Raw genomic sequence first — 13,107 nt, forward strand, 5'->3', positions numbered from 1 at the left:
GAGATTTACAAATTCCTGCACTGCTCGTGCATCAGTCCTTACAGCCAACAGCTTGTGAACGTGCAGGCACCGGGAGGATAAGCCATGTGTTATTCATTTTGATGTCAGAAGACCCCCGATAGTTCTTAATCTGTAACTTTAGCTTTATAGTGCAAGTTAAACCCTATGGGTGAGAAAACCGAGCCAACACCACCTTTCAAATGGTTTTCTCGATCCTCCCGGCCCCGCTGTACAACCGCCTGGCTTTGGGGCAGGGGAGGACACCCCAAGCACACCCCAGCAGCACTTCGGCTTGCTAGGGGTGCTGCAACTGGTGGCCAGGAAAAAATTAACTGCACTCGAATTTGTACCGCCCTCGTAAGGGGAGAAATCGCTGCAAGTTTTATTACAGATTAGTTCATCTGTTTATACTCGAAGTTCTCAGGTCAGATCATTTTCTGAACCAAGTGCTAGAAAACTTCAGCAGATTGTGAATCTTTTCTAGAGGTCACTTAAGAAAATGTTCTGCTTTAAAAGGAAGACTTTAATAGACATATAGACATGGAAAATAGCAAATACTTTAGATTTCCTGACCCTTGCTATTGTCTTCTCAGCCCTTACTTTTTCCTCCCACCCCCACATCCACAACCCTTTCATCATAACCCAGGAATATACCTGGACTACACAGCTATTTAAAATAATGTAAACGTTAAGATTTGTTTTTTAAATTAAAAATACCTCATTTTAATACGGCAGGATAATTATGAACACAATTCAAAAATGATTCAACAAACCACGAAAGAAATACAGTCAAAAGCTGGTGTTTATGTAAAATAAATCAATCTGTCACACAAGCACAACTGAAATTCCTTTCACAAAGTCATACTCTTCTAATTTTCATTTCAAACCGAATTACTTAAGCTTCAGTCTTTAAAAACTATATATATATGTAATCCACAATATTCTTTCCTTGGTGCAAACTGATTACAATTGCCATAAAGAAGCCATTGCCACCACAGGAACAATGGGAAATAAATTCAAACATGGCCAATAAAACTAAGACGACACCACTAAGAATCAAAGCAGAGGGGGAAAAAAGGCAGGAAGATAACTGCTTGAGCGAAAGCACACGCACACCTTTAAAAAGCTGCAATAAAACCAGAACGCTAACACCTGCTGTACGAGGGAGGGAGGACGTTCAGATGCCGTGGATGCTGACGTACTGGAAACCCAAGCAGCCTGGCACATCTTGACATACCCACCGGCAGAAAGAGCCACAAAACGTTGGCGTTCTTCCTAGAGCTTTCCTGGCATCATCCCTGTATGTCCATTTCTGAGTTTTTCCCCCCTCGATTAGGGCAGTCTTTAGGTATTTTAGCTACGCAGGGGAACTAAAACCTTTGTAGGGAGGGCGGAGGGCTCTTGGATTTCGCTGCCCTGGAAGCTCCTTTCTAGGCCGAACTCTGTCCTTGTTCTGTCCAGCTCCTCTTGGCTTCCTGCGAACACTGCGCGAGCGCGTAGGACGTCCTGCTGCCACCGAAAGAGCAGTTTGCCCATTTTGAGTGCTTTCCAGACGTTATCACCTCTTACAAGTTCAAAATAAATACGTTTTTGCTCTCAAGCATGAATTATCCTTCCTCATTTTCACTTGTAGAGTGACAAAAGTAAAAAATACACAATTAAAAAAAAACTTTAGTCAAGCTTTCAGTGAGGCTAGAACCTATTAACTGACCCGCAAGATACAAGGAAGAGAAACTATCCAGGCAACGGGACTGAAACCGACCGAAGAAATGAACAATGCTCTGTAACACTGTGTGCTGTAAAAATACAGAAAATGAGACAATATCAAAGAAGATTCACAAGAAAAAGATGACGCCAAGCTATCCCACTATCCTTGAAACAGGAAATATCACCGTAGACCTATGTTAACAGAAAAATCAAAGATTTTATTTAGTATTTTATTTACTATTTATTTAGTATAGGTATATAGGTCAGCTCCAGAGTAAATCTTTGATTTTTCTGATAACATAGGAAGAGGGATTTAAAGTTTAAATGCATATCTTAAGGATAGTTTTCAGGCCAAGAATTGAAGTAATAAAAGAAGTGATTGGTGATGGGCCAGAGCTTGCATCTCATTGATTTCGATTCCGTTATGGGATGACAAATTCACTGTGGCTTTGCCCGCTCAAAAGAAACTCATTCTCAAAATAATGGAAATCCGTCAGTCTACAATAAGGAGTTCTTTTTAATTTTATGTGGATATACGTAGAAAACTCAGTGTCAAAATTAGGAAAACCACATAAACCAGGATGTAAAAGCTCTGATCTGAAATGGTACGGACAAGTCGCTCAGTTGACTGGACACCTAAATTCTTTGGCTCACAGGGCCTGGATCCACAGCGCTGCAGCCACGAGGCCACGCAAGCACACAGAAAGAATCAGGCCGATCCAAAAAGTGCTCTCGGATTTTAAATTAGGTTTATCGGAGAGCTGAAGTCCAAGGTAACTGAAGCGAGACGTTCTGCGGCAGCAGCAGCCCACCACGAGGAGCCAGGCATCAGATTAGCGCTGTCAGCGACTGAGATGATAAAAGAACCCATTCAAGAGCATTATAAAAAGGTACTGCTGCCTAGGCAAGCTAAGGCAGCTAACAATGACCACAAAGGCTTGATTTTTTTCCCCAGAATTCTCTCACTTAAAAAAAAAAAATCAAAAAAAAGAAATAGGAAACTGGGTTAAAGAGACCTAAAATTGGAAACTGGCTGCCGGTACCAACTTTGGAATCGATCAGAATGAGCTCCCTGGCATTTCCTAGGCTAGTCGCTCCGCTTCCTATATTAGTGCAAGTGTATTTCTGGGAGGCAATTAAAGAAACTGGAAAAGAAAAAAAAAAAACGATACCTATTTCAGTAATTTCTTGCACCTTTCCAAACAGTGTATCTTTTGTGTGTTGATAAATTCTTTTCTTCCAAGACAAATATTTAGTTAAGCATGAAGTAAAGAGAGCGTCCAGCTAGCTCTGCAGGCGGAACTGAGACACGTACTATTTTTCTACAAGCTTGTCATTATAAAACACCCATGAAAAGTTAAATAAAACGCTTGCTTCAGTAGGCCTAAACAGCAATAAACTGTTCACTCTGGCTCTTTCTGGAAACTACCGTCGAATTTTTATGATCATTTATGAAAATGTTTTCTAAGTTGTGTAGCTGCCACATAGCTTGTTTTGGTTACACTTCAGCCCTTTTCTTAAAGGCAAAATCTACTGTAAAAAGACTTAAAACCAAAAAAAAAAAAATCCCATTAGTGAACTAGGTGTATTGTAGTAGTGTTTTAAACCACCCATCACAATCATTAAGTTCACCAGAGAAGAGGCAGGAAGAAAAAAAAAATGCATAATTTTTACACGGCAGTATATTATGTAACGAACTCCATTTGGAATTACAAGCACTTTTTTATTTTGCACAAGAACTCATTACAGCTAAAGAACTGAATTAGTTGACAGCCAATTTATATATTTATGTTCTAATGTGTATATAATATATAAGACAGATATTATGTTGATTATGTCTCAAGAAAGATTCAAAAAAGGGCAAGATTGGGTCAGATATGCAATGCCTCTGGTGAGACGGATATTTCATTAAGATGAACTGGTAGAGAGCTACCCTATCTTGCCCAAATTAGCTAATGAGTACATTATTGGGATCAAAAAATTTCTCTCTTGGCATGGAAGGGCCCAGAGGAAATATTTTTACAGTATTCATTTTATTTACTGTTTTTTTCCTGTAGAGCTAGGCAGTTCCACATCGGCATCTACCATTTAAATGCTCAGAAATGCATTTTAACACCTCAGATTTAGGACAAGCAGGTATCAAAATGTTCCAAAACGTTCCTGTTAATCACCCCGAAGCTGGGCAGCTTGGATCACAAAATCCTCCAGGTGATTTATATTCTGCAAAGCCCCCCCTGCATTTCCTATGCAGAAACCCAGGTATTTTGCTGTCAAGCAAGAGTTGAAACATTTGCAAATCAGGATTTGTCTTCGCAAGGCAGATCTACTACTAAGCTTCCTTAAATCCAGCTTGACATCTGAAGAGCCAGACTAGCCTTTGGACCCAGTTCGGGTTTCTGTCTTGTTTTCAGATTTTTCTGCGGTAATTCCATGAAGCTAAAGGATAAAACACCGGTTACTCTCATATTCTTCCGTTCTTGAGGCAGCCCCAGCAAGGAGGCAGTGACACATCAGTAGGACAAGCTACCTCTGCTGGCACCGTGGGACACCTGCGCTTGACGCAATCACCAAAGCATTTCTGTCTCTGGGTCTGCAGGAGACCAAGTTCACTCTTTTCTTCTCAGAACATTATTCCATACATTATTCTACAGATTTTCTTCAAGTGGCCAAAACCCAGGTATCAGCCCAACAGCGCCACGAAGCACAGAATTGGTCATGTGGCTGCCTCTGCGGTCTTAGCAAGGACTTTGGAGCAAAAACCTGCCTGGAATTCAAATGCCTAGCCATTCAAATCTGCCAGCAGTCATCATTTAAATAACCATTTGAAAAGCGGGAGAATCCTACTTTCATGTTCTCTGCTCCAGTTAATTGAAAACATATATAAAATGCAATTACAAAAAATGTAATTATTTCTACTACACTGGAAAGGAAAATGTATTTCAATTCTGTTTTGTTTGGGGATAACAGTTGACTTAACTCCAAGACCAAAGGAAAATACAAGCTGCCAGAGCTGATGAAATCCACCGCAAGCATAAATCAAAATTCATTATTATAACAAATTAATAGCCAACATACAGCTGTTTTTACATCACTAATGGTAATAAATATCTGGTAATAAATGTTTGCAATAGCATCACAGCTTTTTTCTTTTATGTACTACTTCACATTCAATACAGACAAAGCAAGCACTGGAAAAAAACATCAATGAAAGAACAAGTTGTAGTTCACATGCATTTATGAGAATACATCAAGTTTGGATGAACCAAAGTTGATTTCTAAATACAAAGAACAACTGAAGTGCCTTTGTTACAAATTAAAGATATTTTCATACAGATCAACTGCAATATGCAGTATTGTATGCAGAAAGTCTTATAAAGATTACTGAAGAAAATAAAGACTACTGCTCTTACAGGCCAATAGTGAGCATATTTTACTGTGTCATCCAGCAAAATAACCAAATGCTATCAAAATGTGAGTTGCTCAACATCCACAAACCTACTGATCACAAAACCGCATTTGTCCCTTTTGCTGTGCAGAAATTATGACAAAGCTGTATTATAAAGACTCATTATATTTCTTCTGTCAATTGAAGAAAAAACAAAAGAGGGGACAAAGTGTCATTCACAAAATTTATTTGAACAATCACGGTACTCTTGATCTGCTGATCAGCTTTGTGTTCCAACTGATCCTGCACTGAAATACAGGCAAACAATGCCTATTTAATCAAAGGATGCTCAGCCTGATATCGCCTCTCTGTTCATTATAGAAGTTGCCCTTATTCAGGTTTTCCCAGGTTACATTTTTGCAATTTTTCTTGAATTACAGCTTGAATTTTTTCAAAATATAAATACAACTACAACCCAAGCAGAAAAAAAAATAAATGTAACTTGTAGATGTGTAAATAAATTCTTAATTACATTGTGGATTTTTATAAGTTATATACACAGATCCACATATTAAACATGAATATAGTCTTCCACTACTTTATCAAGAAAGAATAAATGCTAGCAAACAAGAGCTCTATTTGAACAGTGCATAAGAACTATCACCTTGGACCAGAGAAAGAGATCTGTGCGCATTATTTCCAAAAAGAAAAAAGGCCAGAAGAAGTGCACAAAACGTGACAAACACTAGCGCAGGTTCCTTCCTTGCACATTTTTACCTCTTTCAAAACCGAACATTTCTTGGGCTTGGTTAATCCAAGAGTAGCCTTGGATAAACTTGTTCAATAGGCAGTGATACACCTATTTTCCATGCCTGTATATTAATTCATTCAGCTATTAATACTTCCCCACTTAATAACCTGTTGGGGTTTCCCCTAATTCTCCAGATTTGCCCAACGACTCATTTAAAGATAACAATACATTACTCAGAAAGCAGATAACTGCATTTACATCGCAGCATAATAAGGCTTTATGTTCCCACAGAGGAAAAACTGAAATATCAGCTCTTCCACAGCACTATTTAAGAGCAACTTTTAATTAGAGAGTGGTTTGCTACGTTTCTCCTCAGGACACCAACCCCTTCAATAAAACCACGCCGACACAGATGCTGTTAGGTGCCTCCTACTTTGCAGGCCACCAGCAGCTGACTGCCTTCCGAAGCACAGGGACAAGCAGGCCAGTTCTGAGGCTGACTAAAGGGTTTTGAGGGTTTTCAGAAGGTTTTCAAGAGAAGTTCGGTTTATACCGGACAAAAAAAGACAAGAGAGGATAATCAGTAGCTGAAAAGCCTATACAAAAAAGAGTTGCAGCTTTTACGTCAAGACAAAAACAGAGATTTGAAAAAAATTCACTCACAAGCTAAGTTATCTGATTACAGGAGATGCTTAAAACTGTTCCTAGAATAGGATCTTATTTAGCAGATCGCAAACATACTTCTACCTTACCATGTTCTCTACTCAGCGCTGGAGATAGCGACGATGCCCTCACAGCAATGGCAGGTTTCCTCACCTCGGGGGCCAGAGCACCACTGGGACTTGGAGCAGGTTTAACGCCACTACCACATTTCTACACTCCTTTTTGTTAGCACAGACAGAAGCCACTGGATCTATGAGGGCTCAGCGCTGCCTCTCTCCAGCAAAACCCCAACCAAAAATTTGAGGCCTACACACTGAGGTGGATGCACTCACCCAAACTGCTCTTCCGGTACACCAACACCACGATACTCGAATGCAGCAAACTATCCCTAATGCGTTTAAATGCAGACTTTTACCTCAAAATTTGTACGAGCAGTGACTGTAAACATGGTAGCAGTAATACTCATGGCATGGTGTAATCTAATCTTAACCTTTCGGACAAAACAGTCAGCATGGCGCGGCAGACACTAGATCTACACAAGAGCAAGGTGGGTGGACGCAGCCTCTTCAGCTGGCCCAGTTTTACTGAAGCCTCTTCACAGAAACTTAAGCACACCGAGCACGTCCAAACCAACTGGCCCAGAAGAAATTCTCACATTGTCTCTCCCACCCCCCATTTTCAAACTTTAAACCAGATTGCAAGATTACTATCAAGCACTTGCATTACGCCAGGCTAGCAGCCAAAGACCACCTTAGAGTAAGCGTGACTCCAGATAAAGAATAAACAAATACGGCTTTTGCCAAAGCATTGAAAATACACGATTCTGCAAAACCCTGCACCACCATAAGTTATTCAATGCCTTAAACTAGATTATCAGAGTAGTAAAACAAGTACAGTTTTCCAAGTAAGGCTTAAATTAACACAAGGGACAAAACGCTGTTTGATAGCCAACTTATTCGGCAGGGTATGACTGGCCAAAGTTAAATACAGACAGCATGCGAGGAGTTACTGAAGATATGATAGTTCAATTTTTGTAAAAGGAACATTGTACAAAGATTAAATTACAAGAAGAAAGGGAGTTTCAGAAATAAAAAGTAGATAGCCCTGTATCAATACAAGCTGTGCTAAGAAACACTGCCAGAAAGTTAAGAAAACCACTGTCTTCAAAACATCACTGAAGAATGAGAAAACTGGAAAAAAAATAGTAACTGAGTAGAGGAATAAAGGGGAGAAAAAGCAATATATTTTTAAAGGAGATAAATTTTCAATGATAGAAAGCCATGGACAAGACTATAGGATGCTAAATCAGATACTGTAGCAGAATAATTACTTCTCTTTAAACATGTAAAAGCACAACTGCAAATTGCTTTTATTTATTTATTTTGCTACAGAAAGTTGAACTTTTCAGCTTTTTTTAAAAATAAACTTACTAAGGTAAACTGGTGTCAGAACCAAACTATATTTTAATAGCTAAAGGAACAGAATATATAATGTACAAGGCTTTAGTCAGAAGTGGAATTTGATCTTAGAACCGCTGTAGCTGTGAATTTCCAGAAAATATCCACTTTGATGAACCAGAACTAATAAACGAGTCCTATGCTCATCAAAAATAAACTGCATTGAAAAAAAAGACAAGACCTTTTCTACAAGAAAGGTTTGTTTTCTGGTATTTCACTTAGCACTTAATAAACTCCTGTACTTCCTTAAGCAGAAGATCTTCACTTATTCTGTCACACAGATACAAGCTCAAAGACCATAAACACACAGCACGCTGTGGTTTGAAGAGACCACAGGTTAAATCAAAATGAAGAATGCAGGGGGTTTGTTAAGGGCCTGTTAAGCTGACAGTGAAACTTGGAGTAACAAACCCCAAGAGAGGTTTTCTGCTTCCCAAATATTTAGACTTTGAAGATAAAAGCTTTAGCAATATATTTTTTCAGAATGTGCATTAATAACACAGTACACAAGTAATTCTAAAATTACAAATGAAAAAAAAACCAGCTATTATCGATCAAGGATCAAATCAGTGGCAGTAGCAGCGAGGGAGGAAAAGAAGAGAGGCACAACGTGGCACCCATGAGCTTACTAATGTAACTGCAGTCTCCATCAGAGATTCCAAAGAAGAGGAAGTCAGGAGGTGAAGGCAAAATCCCAAAAAGATCCACTGGCCTGAAGGCACCGAAACACCCGTTCCCAATGGTCTCAGAGCAGCACTAAGCAAAGAGTGCCTAAAAGTTCTAAGTAAGCTTTGGTGTTAAGCCTTCCATGGGTTCCCTGTACTGAAACTTACCTAGATCCCTCCTCACATAAAACCTTGATCAAAAGATGTATACACGTTGCATAGGTGCAAAAAGAGGGCCTTCTTTCACATGCACTGAGCAATAATCGTCTTCACGGTTCATGTACCTTATGTTAATATTGTGACTTTTTTTTTTTTTTAACAATTTTCCACATTAGTGTTATTTTCAAATCACCAGAATTATAAGTCTGTTCCTAAAATTGCCTTTTAATGTAATACTGTTAATATTAAAGCTAGTCTAGTAGATCATACAGGCAGACAGTATATTGCAATGCCAACAATTTAATAATATATTCCAAAAAGAACTTGTTAATATGTCCCACAATAATTTTTGTTGGATTATGAATTTAAATATAGGCAGGTTTCTGAATGTGAAGTGTTCAGCCAAATGTAAATTAAATACTTTTCCTAAACTAGAAGCTTTCCAAACACAAAAGTGTGCAGGACTCTCCCTGAAGTGGAGGCTTATCAGCGAAGGAGGTTCATCAGCCACACACAGTTATATTAGCTTGCACAGATTAAAAGCTAGATTTAATTTTAGATCCAAAAAATTCCTGGATGTTTGCCAGTTTAAAACCCAAAGCAGACTTGTTACTACCCTGAAAAAAGCCCTGTGTATAGGACAGAATTTCATTCTACCTTTACTTAAAAATTACTTGGCTCCATAATGTCCGTATGATATATTACAAAGACTGAAAAAGAGGAAGAAAAAATTTGAGGTCTTTCAAACAGCACTTTCCACTGTCCTTCTAAAAAACTTGGACCAGTTTTACCCTACTTACTATCTTTTGTTCTTAGAAGAGACTCCAGTAATTCTCCTCCTACAAACATTCAGCATAAGGGCTTCTAACCGACACCAAAATACATTTCGTGTAACGTATTCTTCAGTTTACTTCCTCCAGGGATCAAACACAAAATGCTTTTGATTGAGGTGACTGAGCTTTGGTGCCTAATAACTGTGAATAGCAAGACCTTCTTAACCAGACAGTCAGGTGAACACACCTAATTACTAGTGTTTTAGAAGGATCTACATTAAAACCCACCAGCATCAGACTGAGTTTTTACACTTACTAGAAGATTCAGAGAAGTTCCTTTCTCCCCTGGAATACTGTACTAAGCCTGCACAAACACGATGCCAGAGGAAAAAAAAAACAAACACCTATGACAAGTAACAGGGAAAAACAGCAAGATAAAATCCCAGTGAACTACTAGCAGCATGAAGAGAAATCCATCTCCTTCCTATCAGGAATTAACTCTTGTTAGACTTTACACTTTAATGTGGTGGAAATTTTGAATATACATCTTTAAACAGCTTTACTTCTCTAGACTCCCTCAGTTTGTAATAAAAAGATTAAATATAAATATGTGTATATGGCTGATTAGCCCCATCAAACCCAACCCGAAACCAAGCCATGCACTCTGACCAAACAGGGCTAGATGAACCGAGTGCCAAATGCCATTCAGAACTGAACTGCAAGCAGCCCTGCTGATATTGATTCTTCATGAGGGGAGTATGCAATGTATAATCTGTAATTCTGAACACAGAATGTATAAAATTAGGAAGTTCTCACCACTCTCTTTGCAGTAACAATTTGCAGAGCAAAAGCACGCTGGATTACATGTTCTATCTAAGCAGTAAGGCTGGAATACGTTCATTGTAGCAGGCAAATGAGGTCCCAGATCAGCCCAGGTAATGCATGTTACAAATCTAGTAAATAGCTCAGACTTTCTCGACGTTTCCAATTTTTACCATATTATAATTAACCCCATTTATGTCAGTAATTAAGAAATAGGCAGAGACTACTACTTATTGTTATGAGTCCTACTATTTTACAAAACAAAATGAAATAGAGTTTATGGTTTCCCACAGTAGCATTACACAGATCTTACAAAAATGCTCCCCGTACATTCTTTTGAACTAAAGCCAAAAATGATTATATGGTTTTATTATTCTACCTGGAAAGCAGCCACAGCTCGCTAGGTATCACTTCTGCAAGTCTTGCTCCCAAGAACCAAAAGGTCTGACAGAATTGATCAATACTGAAGTCTTATATTTGCAGCAGATAGAAATGAGAGAACTGAAATACCAGCTTTGTTAATTCTGCTAATGAAAATGTTGGGGCACCTGCCAAAGAACCGAAGACTTGCTGCTTGTTTAGAACCCCACTGGTCTTATTATTAATATTTTTAACCTTATTACATTAGGATTAGCATCCTGCAAACACCTTTTTCTATTTTAAAAGCAGCCTTATTCATATATAGCATACTCTCATTACATCTAAGGCAACCAGTCGATGGCAGTATTTTTTACTATTTCTACTGCAAAGTTGAATTCTAATTAAGAGGTATGCTTAACAATGGAATGTGAATGAAATTGAGTTTTTTAAAACCTTAACCTATTAAGTGAAACGAAAAAAACTTATGGACAAACATGAAGGAAGTAACAAATGACTTTAAAGCAGAAGATGCTTGTCATCAAAAAGGCATTTCCATACCATTATCCCATTTTCAGCAGAAATCTCTCCTTAACCTCTTTACAAATCACGTACAAACAGTTCTACTTAACTAAAAATAAAACCATTATTAGTCAGTTATGATAACGCATACTCCCTCCCTCTTCAGTTCAGTTTCCCCTGGGCTGAAGCCTACAACAGAAGCTTACTAAAAACCACGGAAGCTCGCTAGAAAACACATTTTCCCTCCCAAATTGAAACTCCATATTTTAATATTTAGAATCACTCTAGGAGATACCATTTCCCACCATTTAACTGTACAGTAAAAAATGTTTTCGTAAAGGCGCATGCAGTGAACTGTACCTCATTTTCGCCACATTCAGAAGGTGTATCCTTGTGTATAGCCATCTGATACTTGGCAAATAAAGTGGCTGACTGGTTGAAGGATGATTTGAACTGTGGGTCCTCAAAGGAGACAGGTACTAACCTCACCTTCAGAGCAAGGAAAATACAAGCATGCTATTTTGAGTGCATATAATCAGGTAATATGCTTCTGAAGGTAAGGCTAGTGAAAGATCTCCTCCTATGCATTTCAAAGCCTCTGAAGTCAGTATTTGACTTTAAATATAGTAAAAAGTAAAGCTCCTACAGGGGAAAGTATATTTATATGGCAACTAACACTAACCTTAAGCTGACTGCTGATAGCTCCATGAAAGAGTAAAAGTTCTGTAACACTAGAACACTCCAAAGCACTCGACCTACTTTGACCAAGTACCTAACAAATCAATTAAAATTTGTATTTTCATTGTACAACCTCAAGAATTTTTTAAATGTATTATTTTTAATGGCACATCACTTGTTGTTCCCGGTTTAGCAGTTATATATTCTTGCTATGTACACTTTTTTTCCTCCAAACTCCAGAATCTTTTTCTTTTTAGTGTTTGGGAGGCAATATGCCTGACACAAGTAACTATTACACACTACCTAGACATTACAAGAAGCAGTAAAGATGTGCAATTTAGATGGAGTGCACTAATCACTTCTTGAAGTGGTTTATACAACTTCTGCGAACCTTAAACAAACAATTTGTGTGTGTGATGATTCCTTCACTCGCATGTTGGCCTCTTATGCTTGTTCCTCTGTAGGATGCATTCAAACCACAGCCAGTGAGACTAGTTATCAGGACGTGTCCAGCCATTTTTATTTCCTAGGAAATTTGTATTCATATGGCCCACAACGTTTATCTCCAAAAGCTTTATCTCCTCCATCTCTTACTCAATATCATACCCAACTAACTTCCTAAGCTCTTCAATCTGCAATTAACATCAAATATTTGTGGCACTCACAAAGAGATATCAAAAGTTTGCACTTTCAGAATGTTGATTTTATTTGATACAGTATTCTACATTCCCCTCAGTATAAAATGAGTATAAAATCCACGTTTGTTTCTCCTAGAATCTATGCAAGACACATAAAATGGAGGGGAAGCTGAGCTTTGCATAAAATTCATTTGGCCTTCTGACCTGATTTATAGTTGGTTTATCAGGTGGGTCCTTGTGAATAACCATCTGGTAACGTTTATAGACCTGGTAAGACTCCTGAAATGTGGCTTTGAACTGAGAACTTGGTGGAGATGATCTCACCACCCTCACCTTCAGAAGAAGTTAAACACATTTGTTATTACAATATCACACAATAATTATATATTTAAACATATGCAAGCATCATGACAGAGAGACATTTTGACTTCCTGCAAAAGCACACTAACACTTCGATTAATATTAGACAATAGCCTTCCAATTCTTCAGCTCAATTTAGATTATTGAAGGCTTTTATGTTTACACTGATT

At 38.2% G+C, this 13,107-nt stretch overlaps 1 protein-coding gene across 9 annotated transcripts in view; it reads right to left on the reverse strand.

Moving 5' to 3' along the window:
- The window catches only part of ATE1 (arginyltransferase 1), an 88,290-nt gene that overhangs the window by 61,751 nt on the left and 13,432 nt on the right, over window positions 1–13,107 (reverse strand). For 5 of the 9 annotated variants that reach the window (XM_083843753.1, XM_083843750.1, XM_083843745.1 and 2 more), the window contains exon 7: window positions 12,782–12,910. In XM_083843753.1, the coding sequence (XP_083699879.1) occupies window positions 12,782–12,910 (129 nt within the window). Of the gene's footprint in view, window positions 1–11,621; window positions 11,751–12,781; window positions 12,911–13,107 lie in introns of all 9 variants that reach the window. The other 4 variants (XM_083843747.1, XM_083843751.1, XM_083843746.1 and 1 more) reach the window with 1 other exon arrangement.

The sequence above is a fragment of the Anser anser genome, assembly GCF_964211835.1.
Source record: "Anser anser genome assembly, chromosome: 7".
NCBI classification, from domain to species: Eukaryota; Metazoa; Chordata; class Aves; order Anseriformes; family Anatidae; genus Anser; species Anser anser.